Genomic DNA, 21,139 nt, shown 5'->3' on the forward strand with positions numbered 1-21,139 from the left:
GTGTCTCTCTGTCAAATAAATAAATAAAATCTTAAAAAAAAAAAAAAGTGACGTCAGTTTGCTGCACCGATTGACTCTTCCTTTCACAAACGATTTCTCTGTAGCATGTGATGCTGCTTGATAGCATTTTACCCACAGTAGAACTTACTTCAAAATTAGGAGTCCATTCTCTCAAACGCTGCCATTGTTTTATCAACTAAGTTGGTGTAATATTCTAAATCCTTTGTTGTCATTTCAACAGTCTTCGCAGCATCTTCACCAGGAGTAGATTCCCTGTCAAAAAACCACTTGCTTTGTTCATCCCTAAGTAGCAGCAACTTACCTGTTCAAGTTTTGTCATGGGGTTGCAGCAGTTCAGTTCCATCTTCAGGGTCCACTTCTGATTCCAGTTCTTTTGCTGTTTCTACCCTCTTATAGTTACTTTCTCCTCTGAAGTCTTAAACCCCTCAAAGTCATCCATATGGGTGGGAATCAGTTTCTCCCATGAATCACGCATGTTCTTAATGGCAGCTAGAATGGTGAATCCTTTCCAGAAGGTTTTCAGTTGACTTTGCCCAGGTCCATCAGGAATCACTGTCTGTGGCAGCTACAGCCTTACAAAATGTATTTCTTAAATATTAAGACTTGAAAGTTGAAATGACTCCTTGATCCATGGCCTGCAGAATGAATGCTGTGTTAGCAGAATTGAAAACCTTAATCTCACTGTACATCTCCATCAGAGCTCTGGGTGACCAGGTTCATTGTCAGTGAGCAGTCATATTTTGAAAAGAATCTTTTTTTTTCCTTTGAGCAGTACGTCTCAAAAGTGGCTTAGTCCCACATCGGGCTCCCTCCTCAGCGGGGAGTCTGCTGCTTCCTCTGATCCTCCCCCTCTCATGCTCTCTGTCTCCCATTCTGTCTCTCAGATAAATAAATAAAATCTTTAAAAAAAAAAAAAAAAGTGGCTTAAAATATTCAGTAAACCGTGATGTAAACAGACGTGCTGTCATCCAGGCTTTGTTTTTCTATTTACAGAGCAGAGGAAGAGTAGATTTAGCATAATTCTGAAGGGACCTAGGATTTTCCGAATGGTAAGTGAGCATTGGTCTCAAAAATCACCAGCCGTATTAGCCCCTAACAAGAGAGTCAGCCTGTCCTTTGAGGCTTTGAAGTCAGGCACTGTGACTTCTCCTGTCTAGCTATGGAAGTCCTAGCTGGCATCTTCTTCCATCTTCTTCCAAACTGATGGCGGTTTCATCTACACTGAAAATCTGTTGTGTAGCCACCTTCACTAATTATCTTAGCTAGATCTTCTGGAGAACTGTCAGCTTCTCCATCAGCACCTGCTGCTTCATCTTGCACTTTGACATATGGAGATAACCTCTTTCCTTAAACCTCGGGAACAAACCAACCTCTACCTTCTCTTTGGCAGCTTCCTCATTTCTCTCAGCCTTCATGGAATTGAAGAGAGTTAGCGTCTTGCTCTGGATTCAGCTTTAACTGGCTTAAGGGAATGGTGTGGTTGGTTTAATCTTCTATCCAAATCACTCAAACTCTGGGCATATCAGCAATAAGGCTGTTTCACTTTGTTATCACTCCCGTATTTACTGGAGTAGTAGTTTTATTACTTTCCTTCAAGAACTTCTTGCATTCACAACTTGGCTCGTGGCACAACAGGCATAGTTTTTGGCCCATCTTGGCTTTTAACCTGCCTTCCTCACCAAGCTTCGTTATTTCTACCCTTTGAGTTAAGTGAGAAACCTGTGACTCTTCCCTTCACTTGAACACTTAGGCCAGTGAATAATCCTACAGTGGCCTCTAATTTCAGAGTTGTGTCTCAGGAAATAGGGAGGCCGAGGAGGGGAGAAAATGCCTAGTCGGTGGAGCAATGAGAACACACACATTTATTAAGTTTGCTGTCATGTATGGGACTTATTCACGGCACCCCAAAACCATTACAATAGTAACCTCAAAGATCACAGATCACCGTAACAAATATAATAATGACAAAGTCTGACCTATGAGAATTGCCAAAATAGGAGACACAAAAGGAGCAAATACTGTTAGGAAAATGGTATCAATAGACTTGCTCAGTACAGAGTTGCCACAGACCTTTGGTTTGTTAAAACAAAACGAAAACTGCAAAGCACGAAATATACCACATCTTCTTTATCCATTCATCTATTGATGGATACTTAGGTTGCTTCCGTATCTTAGCAAATTACAAATAATGCTGCAGTGATCATAGGGATGCACACTTTTTTAAGATTTTATTTATTTGACAGAGACGCAGCGAGAGGGAACACAAGCAGGGGGAGTGGGAGAGGGAGAATGCGGGGCTGGGTCCCAGGACCCTGGGATCATGACCTGAGCCAAAGGCAGATGCTTAACGACTGAGCAACCCAGGTGCCCCGGGGTGCACATATTGTTTAATTAGTGGTTTTGTGTTCTTTGATAACCCCAGTAGTGGAATTACTAGATCATATGGTATTTTCCATTTTTTGAGGGACCTCCATGCTATTTTCCACAGTGGCTGCACCAGTTTGCATTCCCCCCAGCAGTGCACGAGGGTTGCCTTTCCTCCACATCCTGACCAACACTTGGAATTTCTTGTTTTTTTTGATACTAGGCATGCTGACTGGTGTGAAGGTGATAGCTCATTGTAGTTTTGATTTGCATTTCCCTGATGAGGGATGTTGAGCATCTTTTCATGTGTCTGTTGGCCATCTGTATTTCTCCTTTGGAACAATGTCTATTCAGGTCCTCTGTCCATTTTTTATTCAGATTGGGTTGTTTGTTTCGTGTTGTTGAATGAGTTCGTTATATAATTTCAGTATTTTTTTATCAGATACCTGATTTGTAAATATCTTCTCCCTTTAAGTAGGTTGCCTTTTTGTTTTGTTGGTTTCCTTTGTTGTATAAAAGCTTTTAGTCTGATATAGTCCGGTTTTGCTTTTGTTGCCCTTGCCTGAGGGCAGGTACTCAGACCAGTGTATGAGAGCTAACTACCCTATATTTTCTTCTAGTTTTATGGTTTCAGTTCTCACATTCAAGTCTTCAGTCCACTTTGATTTTATTTTTATTTATTTTGAAAGATTTTATTTATTTATTTGCCAGAGAGAGAGAGCACAAGCAGGGGGAGCAGCAGGCAGAGGGAGAGGGAGAAGCAGGTTCCCCACTGAGCAGGGAGCCCGATGCAGGGCTCGATCCCAGGACCCTGGAATCATGACCTGAGCCGAAGGCGCCCTTGATTTTATTTTTATATATGGTGTAAGAAGTGGCCTAGTTTTCTTCTTTTCCATGTAGCTGTCTAGTTTTCCCAGCACCATTTATTGAAGAGACTTTAAGATTTTATTTATTTATTTGGGAAAGAGAGAGAGAGACTGAGAGGGAGGGAGAGAGAATCTGAAGCAGACTCCGCGCTAAGCACAGAGCCCGACTGGGGCTTGATCCCGTGACCCTGAGCTCATGAGCTGAGCTGAAACCGAGAGTCAGATGCTGAACCGACTGAGCCACCCAGGTGCCCCTTTAAGAGACTGTCTTTTCCCGCTTTGTTCTTGCCATCTTTGTCAAAGATTATATGATTGTGGGCTCCCTATTTTGTTTCATTAATCTGTTTTTGTGCCAGTACCATATTGTTATTATTGCTTTGTATTATAGTTTGGAATCAGGGAGCGTGATACGTCCAGCTTTTTTGTTCTCAAGATGGTTTTGGCCATTTGGAGTCTTGTGTGATTCCATACAAATTTTAGGATTCTCCTAGTTCTGTGAAAAATGCCATTGGTATTTACATAGAGATGATACTGAATCTGTCGATTGTTTAGAAGTATGGACATCTTAATATTACTAATTCCTCTAATCCATGATCATAGTATATCTTTCCAAAAAGGCTTTTTTTAAGAGTTTTTTTTTTTAAGAGTTGAAGTCCTGTATAAAAAGTGATAATCCAGGGGCGCCTGGGTGGCTCAGTCGGTTTAGCGTCTGCCTTTGGCTCAGGTCATGACCTCAGGGTCCTGGGATGGAGCCCCGCATTGGGCTCTCTGCTCAGCGGGGAGTCAGCTTCTCTCTCTCATGTGGCCCCTCCATCCCCACTCGTGATTTCTCTCTAATAAAATCTCTTTTTAAAAAGTGGAAATCCATATGTAGATGAATTTGTATGACCAAGTAAAACAAATCTACTCTGAGTTATACAAATGAATGTGAATTAGAAAACTTAAAATATGAATTTCAAATATTTTATTAAGGGAAAACAACTAATTCTTGGGTTTCAAAAACCTTTAAAAACATTATAAAACTTTTATTAAAAACCCTAACAAAATACAAGTTAAATCAGCCAAGTATTTTGAGTAACCTTGTGATTTACTATAAAATCAAGTATTACAAATGCTTATGGATTTTTATAGTAATTCCCTGAGGATTTCATTTCACATATATCAAACCCTTTCACCATGTCTAATACAAATATGAATTATTTTTTAAAGTTCTCGTTAAACCTTTAAGACATTTTAAATTGCTGTACCATAAATTTCAACCTAGTGATATTTACTGATATAAAAAGATGGAAAATCTGTTTTGAAAATAGATTCATAAAACAAAATAGTTCCTATCATTTAGATTTCGGGAAAAAATGCAGCTTTTTAGTTAGCATTGAGGCAAAGCAGGGAACCTGCTTCTTTCCAATTGCATTAGGGTCTTTGCAAAAGTCCACTCGGCGCTGAGAAACTTTCCTGTTCACCAAGGTGAGGAGTTCTGTGAACTCTAAGGAGGAGCCGAATTTTCCCAGCATCTCACACAAATCTTGAATGTACCATGAGCCATTCACAGTTTCCCGATGAGAAAAATAACCTAAAAGGAAGGAAAAGGGCAGGGTTTTTTGGCTTTCAGTTACTTTGAGTTTATAATGCACCATTACAGAAATATAAGTGCTCAAAAATTCTTGAATTCTTAAGATGTGCCCCTGACGGTTTCAGAAGTTTTCTCGGTTGACTAGTCTCATATGGGAAAAGGGATTAATTTATATAGTTTTATAAAAATGGGGTTAATTCTATGTAGTTTCCTCCATTTCCTAAAAATTCCCAAGACGACAGTAACCAGGCAGTGATTCTGACACGAGATTGGAAAGAAAAACGTAGTTTGCTGCATGAGCAAGGAACACGGTAGTCAAAGAAGTATTTTCAACAAAGCTTTCCAGGAATGTTATCATGACACTATCAATCACAGTCAACTGATAACAAACAGGCAGCTCATATTCAATATAACTTGTAACCTAACACGGTTCTCAGGAATGATTTTTCTATTAAGTCACTCTACACTTCAGAGATCACCCTGTGCCATGTGATCAAAGAAATCTAAGACTGAACTTCAGGATCAAATCGCGGTGTCCGACAGAAACACCAGTCTTAAGCTCAGGTGAAACGTACAGGAACTCAAGTCAGGGAAGCCAATTCTGATTGTATGAAACACCCACCCACCTTCTGCAACAGAGTAACACATGAGGAAGTCGGCTCCGGCAGGCAGGGTGTGCACCGAGGCCGCGTCCACCTCGGTGATGTTGGCCTCCGGCTGGTCCGTCCGATGATCCACCACGTCCAAAGGAATGACGGGCACGTCGTGCTGGTCTCCCCGACACGCCTAGGAGACAAGGAGGAAACCCACTTTCCTGTCTTACCTCCTCTCCTCTTCCCGGTGCTTCGTGTTTACTGTGAATGTGTCATTTCACACACCGTCATGTCAGCAACACAAGCCACTTTATAGCTACTTCGGAAACCACGTCCGGTTTCGGAGCAAATGAAGCTGACCGCTTTTGCCTACCTTTAATTAAGGTTTTCAAAAAAACTGGCAACCTCAACTGTACACCAAATTGTGTTGATTGAAAGGTATGCTATGGAGGAGAAAGCCTCTGTGGTTTTAAAGGTTTTTCTGGATTAATAACCACGCTATAGCACCAAGATGCACCTCTTCTTTAAAAGCTCTGGTCTTTGCCTTGTGTTAATAGTGAACCAGGGAATATATGCCCCGATTGGGTTCTGCTTGCCCAGCTGCTGCCATAAATTGTCAAAAGGACACCACCTGACCCGTGAAGACATCTTTTACTGTGCCCTTTCTTTTTGCTTGGGCTTCAGAGTGAAGTCTCAAATTCTTCTCCGCTAATCCGGACTCACACAAAGGCTGACGTAATTTCTACTCTTAAATGACTATTATGGGCTGAATTTTGTCACCCTCTCCCATTTATAGGTAGAAGTCCTAACGCTCAGTATCTCAAATGTGACTGTACTTGGAGATAATGGCCTTTAAAAAGGTAACTAAGGTAGAAGGAGGTCTATTGTGATTTTAATCTACTATAATTGGTGTCTTAGATTAGGACACAGACATGCAGAGAGGAAAGACCATGTGAAGGCACAGGGACAAGACAGCCACGTCCAAGCCAGGGAGACCTGATACCTTGATCTCAGACTTCTAACCTCCAGCACTGTAAGAAAATGAATTTCTGTTGTTTAAGCACCAGGCTGTGTACTTTGTTCTGGCGGACCTAGGACACTTAATACAGTGACCTAATAAGATTTGGTAGTGGTATTTTAAATGCAACCCTCATTCTGAAATGCTTGAAGAGTTATAAGCTATTTATTTATTGTGCAAAAGGTGGTTTTATTAAAGCACGGAGACAGGACCGGTGGGCACAAAGTGCTGCCAAAACTTACAAGCTTTGAAAGAAAAAAGTCGTGAGTGATTTCAGTTAAAGATCCCTAAAAATTCCATTTTTACAGGGAGATTTTAATCTTATTTCATATCATTAGGCTTCTTTTCAGAACTTACTTTCCACTGTCTTCCTATCTCCTGTAAAACACCTAGACTCTGATGCTCTCACCTGCCACCTCAGTTGCAGTCAGCTGAGAGCTAGCCTTTACGGAGGGCTTGCGTGGGCTAGGCACTGTTCCAAGTGTGCTCATTTGTTAGGTCGTTCATCCTCACAGCCACCCCATGAGGCAGTGCTCTTTTATCCCCTTTCACAGATGAAGACTTGGAGGCACAGAGAGATAACTGGGCAAAACATTTTCCTCCTCTGTGGCTATCCCTGCGTAGTAGCTCGCTAGTTATTTCTAATTCTGTTGTCTTTGACGGGGCTGGCCACTCTTTTCATGAAGCAATCATGTCATTATTTTCCCCGATTTTTCCCCTATTCGCTGGGCCACCCCCCTCAGTATCTTTCCTCTGCTCATTGCTGTCCCTCAGTTCTTTTTTGCACTCGTCTTTCAAGCTATACTTGTAAACTCATCTACTCCCATGGCTGCCATTACCATTCATCTCCTCATTACTCTCAAATGTATTTCTCCAACCCAGGCTGCCTGTCTTAAGTTCTAGAGCTCTAACTCCACCCATATGTGATGGATACTCCAAGGCAGTTGTCCCAAAAAGAAACCATGGATCACCCTTAACTTCGTAGAGACCCCCTGCTCCCTCCCCTCAAGGCTTTATGGCAGGTGGAATGTGGCCATGCCCCCATGCCGTTCATGGAAATACAGAACTGCTGCACTAGAACACTGTTCAGATTCTTTACTGATGGGCCAAATGAGATCTTTCAGGGCCAAACATATTTTTATCCCTAATACCAGTTTGGCTGAGGGGAAAAGGTACCCACTGGCCTCCCTGCAGTCTCTTCCAACACAGACCCTTCCTCTGGTAGCTGCACCTGATGCTGGGCCCGGCTGGAGTGTGGCATGTTGGTTATTTTAAGTCCTTTCAAATGTCAATCTATTAATAAACTGATAATCTTTATTATTTATTCCTTGTTAAGGAATTACTACTAATAGGAATTACTATTAATTGCAACTCTGATTGGCTGGGAAGCCAAAAGGGCCTTTCCAATTATTGGAGAGTTACTTTCAAAATTGGCTTTAGTTCTTTATAATCACGTGTGCAAAACCATGGACTTTACAATTAAGATTGTAATATAATCAATCTTACCTGAATGATAAATATCTTGGGTTTTCCAACTAGGCTCTGGCATTTGTCTCCTTTGAACAAGCCAGTCAATGTCTGAATTTCAATTTTGGCATCATATGCGTAAACGTGATTGCCTTCGCCATGACTCAGGAAAACACACAAAAAGCAATCGGCATCTGTGTGGCTAGCGGTTGACGCTATAAAGGCCGCCAAAAGTTTAGAGAAATAAGATGTTTATTATGTACATATAAAAATTCAGTTTACTAATACGAGAATAAAGTTACATATGATGGAGGAGGAAAATTTATTACAATAAATGTAAAATGTAATGAAACACAGTGCTCGCTTCGGCAGCACATATACTAAAATGTAATGAAACACAACCTAGTCTTTAATCAAACAGAATAATTTATACCATACTGTATCTGATTTTTAAAAACCTATGAAAAGTTCAAAGAGTTTGAACAAATTTCATTAGCTTTCCTACAGTGACATGGGAAACATAATGGGATGATTGTGGCAATAAAAGTGTCATTGAGCAGAGAGGTTCTGAGAGCCAACTGGAAAGCCCCCGCAACTACTCTGGGGGGGCTCCTGGGGGCTGCCGCACCCCCAGTGAGCATGGCAGCTTCACTCTACAGCTGCAGCACTGACCGCAAGCAAAGCAGAAAACCTGCTAAGCAGCCAGTTAAAATGATTTACAGGTTAAAGAAGTCTGGTACAGAGGTTCCTCAAAAAATTAAAAATACAGCTACCATTTGATCCAGCAATTCCACTTCTGGTATTTACTGACGAAAAACGAAAACGCTAATTTGGAGACACCTGCATCCCCCATGTTCACTGAAGCACAACGGCCAAGACGTGCAAAGAACCTGTGTCCATCAGTGAATGAAGGAAGGAAGAAAATGGGATATAAACATATATATGGATGTGTAGATCTGTACAGACACACACACACACACTAGAATATTATTCAGCCATAAAAAAGGAAATCTTGGCCTTTGCAACAACATGGATGGATTTTAAGGGCGTCCAAGAAAGACAAATACCGTATGATCTCACTTGTATGTGGAATCTAAAAAAAACCAAACCTACAGATCGAGAACAGATTGGTGATTGCTGGTAGGTGAGGTAAAGTGGATCAAAAGGTACAGACTTCCAATTATAAAATAAGTTCTGGGGATATAATATACAGTGTAGCACCTATAATAATACTATATTATATATTTGAAAGTGGCTAAATTTTTAAAATGCTCATCACAAGAAAAATTTTTTGTAATTTTGTAAGGTGACAGATGGTAAGGACACTGGTGAACATTTTACAACGTATACAAATATTGAATCGTTGTACACCTGAAACTGATATGTTATTTTTCAGTTACCCCTCAAATTTTAAAAAGCTCTGCAGTTTAAATACATAAATATAATAGTCCATTGCAAATGACTTGAAAACCCATGGCACACAGTAATTATGATAAACATAAGTTAGATTACCTACTGCACAGTGATGTAGAAACTCAGACAATATATGTAAATCCACAATTATTATTTTTTAAATAAATCCACAATATTTTGAAGCCAGTAAAAAACTTGGGTATGGAAGGAGTCAATTAAAACATGACTGCCCAGCATTTGTAGTATTTGCGTTTTAGACTTAATTCCCAAATGAGAAGGTCATTTCATTCATTTCTAGAGTAACAGACTGGAATGAGTGGTATATGCTAAACAAAAACTTTGGAGGCATAATACTTTGCAAGAGTCTCTGAATCTGGTGGGTAACACCCAAGCAGAGGGGCACAACCAAACCTGTAACCCATGTTAAATTAGTTGCTAAGACTTTTTTTTACAACACAGCTAAGTATTTGGATGCTTTTATAGATAGGATGCTCAATCCCCTCAGAAGATAAATAGGAAACTACTTACCCTCATGAATTTTGAGCAGTAGTTCTTCTGCTTTAAGATCATTAAAGCATTTCACTTCAAATCCTAGTTCTGAAAACCTGGTGATAAACTGGATATTAGCTTAGGAGCTATTCAAAGTTGTCACATACCTCTATTTACTAGGAGTACATCTATACAGGTTTTTATGACCTATAAATTAACCTTTAGGGGGAAAGAAAAAATGAAAGATGACAATGATGGTTTTCCTTGATCACCCACAGTGGGCAAGGTTTTACTCATAACTGATTCAAGTTAGAATGTTGCCATCTGCTATGCAAATATGTACGTAACTATGCAGAGCCTGTTAACGTTTAACAGAACAGGGTTAGGAAGAAAATTCAGGCAAGGTCTCAAGGGACCCTGTGCCCAAGTGAGGCCCAGCCTCAGATACTCTTGCTCTGTTATTTCCTCAGTAGCGACAAGTTTTGATAAGTATCACTTAAATATCCCGTCCTCTTGACAGGTAGGTAAAACTAGTACCTGCGTCTAAGATTGTCTCTGTCTGCGCTGGTGCCCCGCCTTTCTGGCAACGTCAAATGCCAGAAGAACCTCTCGTGATTGAAGATTAAAGCAATTCCTCTCCTCTTGTGGTCCATTTTGTACTTTTCTGCCGGATCAAATATTTCACTGTTAATGAAAAGTTTTAAACAACAATCACTTTAAGTCCTATTGAACAACGAGCTCCTCCAAGCCCAAGATCAATGTGGAAGGTAGACAAAGGTCTGCTGTTTGTGTGTCTGCCAGGCTGGCATGCTTCTGCTGTGCTCTGGGAAAGCCTCGCAGCCGTACTGGTAAGGAAAACCCCGAAATATTTCTGTACTGACTGGTAAACGGCAGCCATCCTGAGCACCCCGACCCCCAGTCCTTCCAGGGGCGTCTTTTCTCCAGGATCCAGGAACCAGGGACAACAGCCTGCCCAGGCCCCAGCTCTGGCTCCAGGGCGTGCACCACACCAGTTACTAGATATTTTGAACATCACTGTAGGTCCAGAAACGACCAAGGGCAGCAACCAATGCACAGGTCGACGAGCCCCCTGTCCCAATGCTAACACGTGCCGTTCTCAGCTCGACTCGCTCCCTCTTGCCCTTCTTGCTTCTTACAGACTGATCATGATCAGCAAAGGAAGAGGCCTTCATTAGGAAAGTGCACATTTTTACCTCTTATGGAAGGCGTCCGTTTCTGTCATGTTTTGTTCCTCACCTATTTTAAAAAAAAGTTGAATTTTGTTAATTTACTTTTTGACTTGCAGTAAAACACAGCAGGCCTCCCACACTCTAAGTCCTTCAAGTTTTGCTTGGTTTAAAACTCAGAGTATATGGGGGCGCCTGGGTAGCTCGGTTGAGCGTCTGCCTTCAGCTCAGGTCATGATCCCAGGGTCCTGGGGTCGAGCCCCACATCGGGCTCCCTGCTCAGCGGGAAGCCTGCTTCTCCCTCTCCCACTCCCCCTGCTTGTGTTCCCTCTCTAGCTATCTCTCTGTGTCAAATAAATGAATAAAATCTTAAAAAGTATATGAAAATGAGAAAAAGGAAGGGAAACTACTTAATAATAAGTGAACTATAAATTAACAGCTCAATTCTTTCTCACCCTGAAGTCTTATTTGAAAAATAGGAAAAAGTATTATCAAGAGAAATGGAGAAAATATTATGCAAATGCATTCATTGCAAAATATACCTACAGTAACACAGTTCTGTGATTATGGACCAACGCAAATGAAATACGGAATTGTTCTGCAGAAAATGTTTTTACAGATATTCATTATAACCGAGAAGGAATTAAAAACACAGGAAAACTGAAACACAGTGTGTGGATAATACTGGATTACCCTATGACCTGGAAGAGGTAGAAGTCTGGAGCAGGGAAAGGCCAAGGGCAAAGGCTTAAATTTTAGATCTCCCAAATGACACACCTGCACTTACAACCCATCCCATGATGGGGATCCTCTGTTCCCAACCCGTGATCAGACTTCCCCGTCCTCTGGGCCACCCTTCACTGGACCCTTCCCTTAGAGCGGTGCCGTGCAACAGAACCTTCTCTGCTGATGGAATCCTTCTGCACCTGCCCTGTCCTACGTGCTAGCCACGGGCCACAGGTGGCTGCTGGGCACTTGAAATGGGGCTTGTGCAGCTAAGGAACTCAATTTTTAATTCAGTAACCACATGTGGCCAGTAGCTTCTATACTGGACAGCACAGTCTAGCATCATCTACAATAAAGGCCCAGACACCTATGACTGTTTTTACCTCATAAACTTAACAGCCCAGAGGGGAGGGAAGGGAAGGAATAAATATTAACAGTATAGCAAGATGCTCCTCTCCCTTGAAGTCACCAAAGGAAGCACGACAGACCCTCCCACCCATCACCTTGTAACCAGGAGGGTCCCGTTCCCTTCTCTCCCTGACACCCGACTCTTCTAGCCTCACACCCCCTCACCAACAGCAATCTGCCCTGGGAGGGAGAGGATGGGATTCGACTCCGTGCCCTTCACCATCACTCTCGGCCTATTCCTCCTGGAATCCACCCAGCATCCACACCGAGCCAGGACCCCACAAAGGCCCTCTGCTGTCCAGTAGACCCTAACTCAGTTTTTCTCATCAATTTCTGCATCAATTCCTGGCCTGGGTGATAAAATGTCCATTCCTGGATCCTAACCCAGATTTACAGAATCAGAATCCCAGGGGAGGGGAAATCTGCATTTTTCACAAGGTGATTTTTATACCAAAGTTGAGGAGTCAAGAGCAGCCTCCCTAAAGCATCCTCCCCAGTCTCCCAAGGTTTTCTTCCTGCCCCACACACTGCTCTCCCTGTATGTCTCCTAAAGCCAGCCTGCTCTCTGGGGGACCCCTCCTCCTCCACACCCTGCTCTGTGGGTGATCTGTTGTCACCCACACGCTGCTCTACCAAGGTTACCTCGTACCTCATGCGCTGTCTTACCGAAAGGCTTACCATTCACACACTGATCGACCCGGGACACCTACTACTTTACGAGGAGTACGTTCTACTCTTCTTACTCCACGAACTACTCCACCCAGAATACTTCCTACTCCAGGCCCTGCTCTGTGAAGGATACGTCCTTCTCTACGCACTTTCCTACCGGGGATACTTCTATGCCACAAGCTGCTCACCTGAGCCTACATCCTACCCTTCCTACTCCACAAATTGCTTTACACAGAAACTTTTACACCACAGCTGCTCTGGAGGGGAGAGCACACTCCTCGTGCCGCCCGGGATCCTGTCTCCACATTCTGCTCTACCTGGGATCCTTCTCCACACCGTGTCCTACGGGAAACACTTCCTGCCAAGACTCTGCTCTACCCAAGGGCGCTTTCCTTCGCGCTCGCCTCTCTGCGGGGCGACGGGACACTTCCCACCAGCCACTGCTGCACCCCGGCACACTTCCTTCCTGCGGGCACACTTCCCTCCCACGGGCACACTCCCCTCCCGCGGGCACACTTCCCTCCCGCGGGCACACTCCCCTCCCGCGGGCACACTTCCACTTCCCACCTGTGGGCACACTCCCCTCCTGCGGGCACACTTCCACTTCCCACCTGCGGGCACACTTACCCCCCCCCGGTGGGCACACTCCCCCCCCTGCGGGTACACTCCCCCCCCCCAGCGGGCACACTTCCCCCCTGCGGGCACACTTCCTTCCTGTACGCGCGGGGATCCCCCGGGAGACTTCCTACTTCACTCGCTGCTCTACCAAATGCACTTCCTATTCTACATGCTGCTGCGGGCCTACTTCCTGCTCCACACGCCCCTGTCGGGATACCCTGTGCTCCACACACCGCTCTACTGGGGAGTACTTCCTACTCAGACTCCCTCTACTCGGGGATACTGCCCTTTGAACTCCTGCTTTATTGGGATACTTTTTACTCCACACATCATTCTACTTGGAATAGCCCTTACTCCACACACCGCTCTCCCAGAGATTATACTCCCCGTGTTGCTCTACAGGGAATCTGCCTCATAAGACAGTGCACTACTTGGGATACTTCCCTGGCACACACCTCTCTACTAGGACACCTTCCACCAGTCGTCGCTTCACCCGCGATACTTCCTCACTGCATACACCATTCTTCTGGGGAGACTTCCTCCTTCACACAGTTCTACCCAGGAAACTTCGTCTCCCTCCCCACACTGCTCTATCCTGAATACTTCCTACTGCGCACCCCAAATACTGGGATTACTTCCTACTCTCCACACTGCTCTACTAAGGCAGAGGAATTTTCTCGCCTTCTATTTTCAAAAGTGGTCCAGGATCCACCTCCTTTTAATAACTTCACGTCTTTATCTTTAAACCAGTTATAATGATAAAGAAATAGAACATCTCAAACTAAACACATTCAATCCCCGTGTGAAGGACAGTCCCCTCATTCATTCCCCCAAAACCTGCCCAATTAAGAAAGCACTGATCTCTAACATGGCGCACAAAGGAGCAGACCCAGGAGCTCACCTCTTCTGGCTTTTGCTCCACATCGGTTAGCGAGCCGAAGGCATCAAGTGTAGCGGATGGAAGCTGTGCCGAGTGGCCGGTCACCAAACTAACTCAAGTCATCAAGGGTGAAAGCATTGGGAGATGGACACTCGATCGGGTCTTTAAAATTCATTTTTTTATATAAATGAGAATTGTCCTTGAGTTTCTCTCAGGCTAATATGGGACACAGATATGTAAATTAATAACATCCATGCAAAAGAAAAATACTGATTTTTTATAGTCTAAGGAAGGAATTGCACCATTCCTCCTGGCCAGGTGTAATTTCAGCTGTGCATCTGGATGGTCTCAAACCCTGCCCTCAGCTTAGACGTGACCTCTGGATATAGGAAAGATAGTAGTTTCAGGTAGCTCCAGATAACCTAAAATAACATTCAGTTTCAAAGTTAACAGATATAGCAACCTCTGAGGGATTTTTAAAAAGTGTTTTGTTGTTACTCGTAACACCATGGATGCGGAAAGAAACTGGGCTCTGAGAACTTTAGTTCGGACCCCTGCCAGCTCAAAGCCCGCTCTGGTATTAGCGTGCACCCTGCGTCCCGCAGGGGCTAGTCAATGGCCAGGTTCTATTCTAGCAGTCTGTACAATCAGAACAGAAAGCGATGGACACAGCTGTTAGAACCTAAGTTCCAAAACTGTACTAGAGTTGATAAATTTGTCCCAGGTTCCATATACATAATACACTGTGACTCCGCTGTGGTCACTCTAGGCTGTATGTCCCCAGCAGACAAACTTTCAGGAAGGGCGCACTTAACACGTGTCATCATTACACGGCAGGAATACAAATGAACTGCCTACAAGGGTAAAGGGCTCTGTCTTCATGGGAAAAGTAAATTTCAATGGAGATACCGTAAATAACAGATTTGTAAATTCCTATGCATCTGCAATCTATTTCTCAAAAATGGTTCTGTCATTAAACTTGTCTCTTGACCTCTTTTCACTTTTCCTTGCCTCTGATTTAGGCAATTTTCCTTTTCACCATGATGCACCTGCCATCTCTTTGCTCCTTGAACCAGTTTAATTTTTACAAAACTAATCACTCCTTTTTTCTCCTCTCCTTAATTTGATAATGCCTCCAGATAATCCTGCCAGCTCACATTTGTTGAGGGCCTGGCACTCCAGACTTTCTGGCCCTCAGCTCCACAGCCCATGAGGCAGAGACAGAGACAGTACCCCAGGCTTGTCCAACGACATTGCAGTGAAGCTGGGATTCAAAGCCAGGTCCGCCTGGAAACTCCAAATCTCTGCACTCTGGTCACCAAGTTAAACCCCTCCTACCAGAGAGGCCAGCTCCCTTCCTAAACTAAGTGTTCATTTCTCCAACCTTCTCCATTAACCACGGTCATCGTCTTCATTCACTGCAGTACCTATGAAAACCCACCTATATTTCCTTATCAAAAATCTGTTTAATAATCCTATATTGAGTAAGCCATGTCAGGCCTAGAACACACTCAAAAGGGGGTGGGGTGGAGAAAAGGAAGGACGCAGGTAGGAAAAGGAAAGAATAAAAAGAATAGTGGGGCAAGTGCCCTGACTAGTGGTCGGCATCCTGGAGCCCTGCCCCTGCTGCCCTCCCCCCACCACGGAATCCAAAATGGGAGTGGCCACCGGACCCTGCCCAGTCCGTCCAGGGCAAGGCCACTCCCTGAACGGCCAAGGTGACTTCTACAACTTGCCTCAGGGGCAAGCCTGATTTCATGCAGCAAGGAACAAAAAGCTCTGAAACAAGGTATTCTGCATCAACCGCTAGTTTCAAACTTTTTCCTTTTTTTTTTTTTTTTTTACTATGGCCAGGCTCCAACTTTCTAAAGCTATCAGTGATACAATTAGTAAGTGACAGGGAAGAGAGTTCTAAACGTACGTTTAGACGTTATTTTGTAGAGAAAGATGTGGCTTCAACTCAAATCCACAAACAGTCGTGGATGTGGGAGAGACACTGGGGCTGCCCAGCCCGCCGAGGCCTGGTTTTTGTCCCCAAGTCAAGTAGGGGCATAACCAGGGGCCCTTGTCGGGCGCTCCTGAGGGCTGGTTATGCTTCCATTATGCATGCAACCACTTCTACTTTTAACTCACGAATAGAAAACAAAACCAGATCCACCTTCCGAAAGTTCCAAAAGAGCAGGCGCGGGGGGGCGCCAGCCCCGGCCCGGCCAGCCTTCCAAGGTTTAAGGGATAACCAAGCGCCCGGAGGACAAAGGCGGCCGGGGCATGCCCCAGCGCCGGGCGCCGCTACCCGGGGCCGCACCGAGCGGCGGCGAACTTCTGGGCTGGTTTTCTAGACCAAAAAGCTGACAAGCTGCCCCCACCGGACTTGAGCGCTTCCCTCCAAGACCCGCAACTCTTTGGGGCCGCCCAGCAGAGAGAGAGCCCGCGCCCCGCGCCGCCCTCGGGAAGCTGTCCGGCGCCCCCCCCCCGCCCCCTCGGCCTACCTGCAGGGCGAGCCCCGCGGAGCCGCGGCCCGGAGCTCATCGCGTCCCCACTCGCAGCGCCGACGCCCAGGCGACCTCCCCTTCCTGCAGCCGGGGGCCCGCAAGCCCCCGCCCCTTCCTCCGCCGCCTCCGCACCGCCCGCAGCCCGCCGCCCGCTCCCGGGAGTGGGTGGGAGGCGCGCCTCGGTTCGGTGCCTCCCGCCCGCCGAGTTCAGGCTCCTGCCCCTCACTCCGGAGCTCGCAGGGGCCAGAGCGCCCGGGGAGGGCCGAGGGACGCGGTCTCGTCCGCCTGGCGCCCGGAGACGAGCCCGGCCCTCGGGTTATGCCGGTTGCCACCCCGAGGAGACACGGCGGGCCGTTTCAGAGCACCTGTGCGGAGCCGAGGCTCGCAGTCCCCGCCTCCAGGGCTCGCGCTTCCCGACCGCCTCCAAGGTGGAGGGTGTCGTGTTCTCCTGTGTCACGGGCAGTCCTTCCCCAGTGACGGTTACTTTATTGGACCTGTAATTTCTCTTCAATTCTCTTTGGGGAATTCGGGGCAAAGTAAAACTGGAGGCAACCCTAGGATTTAAGTCTGGCTTTCATAGGTAAAGTTAATTCGGGGAAGCAATCATGCAGAAATTCGGAGCCCGAACTTCGGAGTGTACAGGTGAAGACTTCTAGAGCCAGAGCCTGTCGTCCTCACCCATAAAATGCCCGACCAGTGCGCTAATTGGGCGCGGCGGGGCGCTCAAGGCTGCATTTAACCGAGCTCCGCCTTAGGGGGTGGTTGGCTATTGTGTAAATTTGCTTCAAGGAACAACTCAAGTTCGGATGAAAGGTGGCTTCATCTTTTCTAACTTCTATGGGCCTTGTCATTGAAAAAATAACCATCTTCAGACTGAGAAAAAATGTGTCAAGGCATCATTTCTAATACGTTAAAATAAGTACAAAAAATCCGTCTAATATACAGATTATCCTATTGGGGAGACAAAAATAAAATTTAACGTGATAACTTTTCCCACGCGTGCTCGGTCATTAACTAGAATATGAAATCAGGATTTTCCTCATCCCATGTCATTTACTACTGTTCATTTCGCTGTATGCATATTTCAGAAATCTATTTTAGTAACTTATTCTGTAGTTAAGACAGGAAATAACATTCTCTGCCTTATATGGTTTTGTAACGATTAAGTGAAATGACTACTTAAAACAGTGCCTGGCTTCTGTTACCACCATCTTTAGCTCATTGAAAGGACTGGCCTTCTTTTGGTTTCCCCATTACCTGGCACAGTTGCTTTAGCATGTAGGAGGTGCTCAGTAAATATTTATCCATTGAATGAGATCCAGGATTTCAGCATTCGCACTCTGGACTTTGTCCAGTTTGAACGTGTTATCTGACCACCAGAACTTCCTGTCCTTTTGCCTAATTTTCAGGGTCTCCTCTGCTTGAGTCCTGAAAACACTCACTTTATAGGCGTGGAACAGCTGACCCACTTACCTGAAAGGAGCAGATATAAGGAATTTGTTACCTTTTCCCCCCCTAAGTATCTTGTAATCTCAGAAAATTGTGTTTTTATAGCATATGCATGTGGTTATATTTTAAAGTAAGATTTTGTCTATCTTAAGACATAAGTACAAAGCATTTTGAGATACTTATTTCAGAATTATAAATGTGTGATTTTAGCATTTTAAAGCAATAGCTATCCCAATAAAATGGGTAAGTGACTAGGACTGGAAAACAGGCTGCCTAGATTCTAACCCTGGCTCCACCATTTTCTTAGTTCTGAGACATTGTACAAGTAATGCAACTCAATCTCCCCCAGCTTCAAATTCTTCTCTGTAAAATGGGGACCAAGCTTACTCAAATTTGGAGACATTAACTGTCAAACTTCTAGAATAGTACCTGGCCCACAGTAAGCTTTCAGTACATTATTCTTAGCTACTGAAGACTACCTAGACCAGTTTTCAAACTGTAGTCTCTAAGCCAGCAGTATCAACATCATCTAGGAACTTACTAGAAATGCGAACTTCTGGAACCTATAGAATCAGATCTCCTGAATGAGGAGCTGAGGGTGGGGCCCAGTAGGTGTTTTTATGCCAGAATCCAGTGATTCAACTGCACACTCATGTGCACTGACATAGACTAATTAGAATCCTACCAATCCTACCTTCTCAAAGAAGAAGAAAAAAAGAATCTAAAGCAAATCCGTATTATTAAAATAATTAAGAGATCCTAAAGACTGAAAGTTACTTGACAGATGGCTCGAATGTCACTTTCATAGAACTTACTGAAACTGAAGGTCTTAGCTGTCATCTATCCTAGAAATGAAACATATGGAATAAAATTCAGAGATAATCCTCAAATTTTGATCTTTTTTTTTTTTTCAGTTTACCCCACTAAACCTTCTGGTGTTCCCTATATAAATCACAGAAATGTTAGATTTCTATTATCCTGACTCCTACACTTAAGAAAAGGTTTGTAAAGTTGTCAGCAAAGAGACTTGAAAGGATATTTTGGAAACCTATAAGCCTGAGGCAAAAAAACCTAACATCACTATGGCTTATATGCCAAGAGGATACTACTGATCCAGTTTTAGTTATTTTTATTAGTAACTATTAGTTATTTTTTGTATACTGGTTACACTAACTCATTCTTGCTTTTATGATTTGAGCAAATGGCTGGTTTTGTAAGGTTAAGCCATGAGGAAAAACAGCAAACTAAAGGGGCTACTTCAATTATTGTAACAAGTCATTATACAAGACCCGAATGAATATAGTGCAAGTAATATCTGTGAATTTGAGCAATGCAATGAAATATATGTGGAAGAATCTTACCTAATAGGTTTCATTCTACCCCAAAGTTACTGAAGTCAGTCTACTAAATAGTTGTTTTTATAGAGACCCCATTGTGTTCATTTTGTTAGATGTTATTCTTGTTTTGTACCAGGATAAAATAATATACATTTTGATTTCCTGATAATCTTGTACTTCTATAAATACTGACAGAAATACCACATTTTCATCTTAGGGGAAATTAGAAGCTAAGAAAACAACTTTTTAATTAATATTACTAGTTTACAGGTTCACTGAAGGAAAGCCTGTTCCAGATGTGTTTAATTTGCTTTTGTCCTATTTCAATTCTGTCTTCCTTAGAGCTTCTTGGTGCCTCAGTTTCTCCACCTATGAAATGAATACAGCCTTATCTGTTGCTGGAAGAAGTGTGTCAAAAGGTTTTAAAGACATAGGCATTATTTGAAGGCAATATAGTTTTATTTAAAAATATCAGTGTTGTATTTCTTGCAGAGAGCTGCTGAAATCTAGTTTTGGGGTTTTCTCTTTGCTTTTTTTTTTATGAATTTATTCTACGGATAGGGAAAATACCATTCTCAAAATCTAAATACATGCCCTGTGGTACATGATTCAAGTGAAGATATCAGTAAGAACTCATGCTCAGCTTAATATATATATATATATATATATATATATATATATATATATATATATACATACACACACACACACACATACAGAAATCATTATAGATTGTACATGGGTTAACATACATACGTATTTCCTAGCTCTGTTTGCTGGGAGGGTCTAGCAGCAGTGACACCCCAAGAGCAATGAGCACATCCAGCACCCAGATATTGGTTTCTAAGTTCCACTAGAAACCATTCTCCAATAACAGGAACCGGTGCTCTTTGGAGAAGAGGCTGATTCTAGTGCTGGAAATATACAAGAGGAGCCCAGAGCAACATTCCTACTTTCTTACCAGAAAGTATGGAAGTGCTCAAAAATCAAAAGGATGGGGGCACATTAAAGACACACAGGAACCAACCTGACATAACTCCCAATAGCCGAGCTGGAACAATTTGAGCAATAAAATTACCCAAAGTCTAAAAGAAATATTCATGAGTCCATACTAATATAAATAATTGAATAAATGGGAGGGGTGAGGAGACAAATCCTTCCTACAGAAAAATACCAAGTACTATATAAAGATACTCCCCCTTCCAGGAGGCGGAACAGAGTCTTGCGCACCCCCCACCTCCCACAGACTGACTTGGGGACTGGCTTCCAAAGAACAGAAGTATGGAAACGGAAAAACAGTAACTTCACAGTGGAGAAACCTGACAGACACTACCTTAACCAAGTATTCAGAGTTAACATATCAAGTTGATAACATTCAACTACTGATATGATTTGCTGAAAAGAACCCTTCATCACCTCTGTGGTTTTCTTTCTTAAATATCCATAACGCCAGTCCAATTATGAGGGAAACATCAGACAAGCCCAAACTGAGGGGCATTCTACAATACACCTGACCAGTATGCCTCAAAACTGTCAAGATTTTGAAAAACAAGCCTCTGGAACCATCGC

At 43.6% G+C, this 21,139-nt stretch overlaps 1 protein-coding gene across 3 annotated transcripts; it reads right to left on the minus strand.

Moving 5' to 3' along the window:
- Positions 1 to 4,198: 4,198 nt before the first annotated feature.
- CASP6 (caspase 6) lies at positions 4,199 to 17,197 on the minus strand. Of its 3 annotated transcripts, none has more exons than XM_078069069.1 (8): positions 16,782 to 17,194; positions 14,314 to 14,508; positions 11,019 to 11,061; positions 10,342 to 10,468; positions 9,844 to 9,920; positions 7,942 to 8,117; positions 5,451 to 5,610; positions 4,199 to 4,824 (listed from the first exon to the last, which is right to left on the minus strand). In XM_078069069.1, exons 4-8 carry the CDS (start codon positions 10,455 to 10,457, stop codon positions 4,586 to 4,588), a joined length of 768 nt encoding a protein of 255 aa, XP_077925195.1. In that variant the 5' UTR covers positions 10,458 to 10,468; positions 11,019 to 11,061; positions 14,314 to 14,508; positions 16,782 to 17,194; the 3' UTR covers positions 4,199 to 4,585. The 3 variants fall into 3 exon arrangements, with proteins under 3 accessions (XP_077925195.1, XP_035953953.1, XP_035953951.1); XM_036098060.2 differs by having other exon boundaries at positions 10,342 to 10,488; XM_036098058.2 differs by lacking the exon at positions 14,314 to 14,508 and having other exon boundaries at positions 10,342 to 10,488; positions 16,782 to 17,197.
- Between the last annotated feature and the right edge of the window lie 3,942 nt (positions 17,198 to 21,139).

This window comes from Halichoerus grypus, chromosome 3 (genome assembly GCF_964656455.1).
Source record: "Halichoerus grypus chromosome 3, mHalGry1.hap1.1, whole genome shotgun sequence".
Lineage (NCBI taxonomy): Eukaryota > Metazoa > Chordata > Mammalia > Carnivora > Phocidae > Halichoerus > Halichoerus grypus.

Coding starts and splice junctions, on each gene's coding strand:
- CASP6 (XM_036098058.2), bottom strand. CDS start 16,821: ATGAGCTCCGGGCCGCGGCTCCGCGGGGCTCGCCCTGCAG. Junction 11,062..16,781: donor CCGCGGGGCTCGCCCTGCAG/GTAGGCCGAGGG, acceptor TTTTTAAAATAG/GTGAGGAACAAAACATGACA. Junction 9,921..10,341: donor AGAGACAATCTTAGACGCAG/GTACTAGTTTTA, acceptor GTTTATCACCAG/GTTTTCAGAACTAGGATTTG.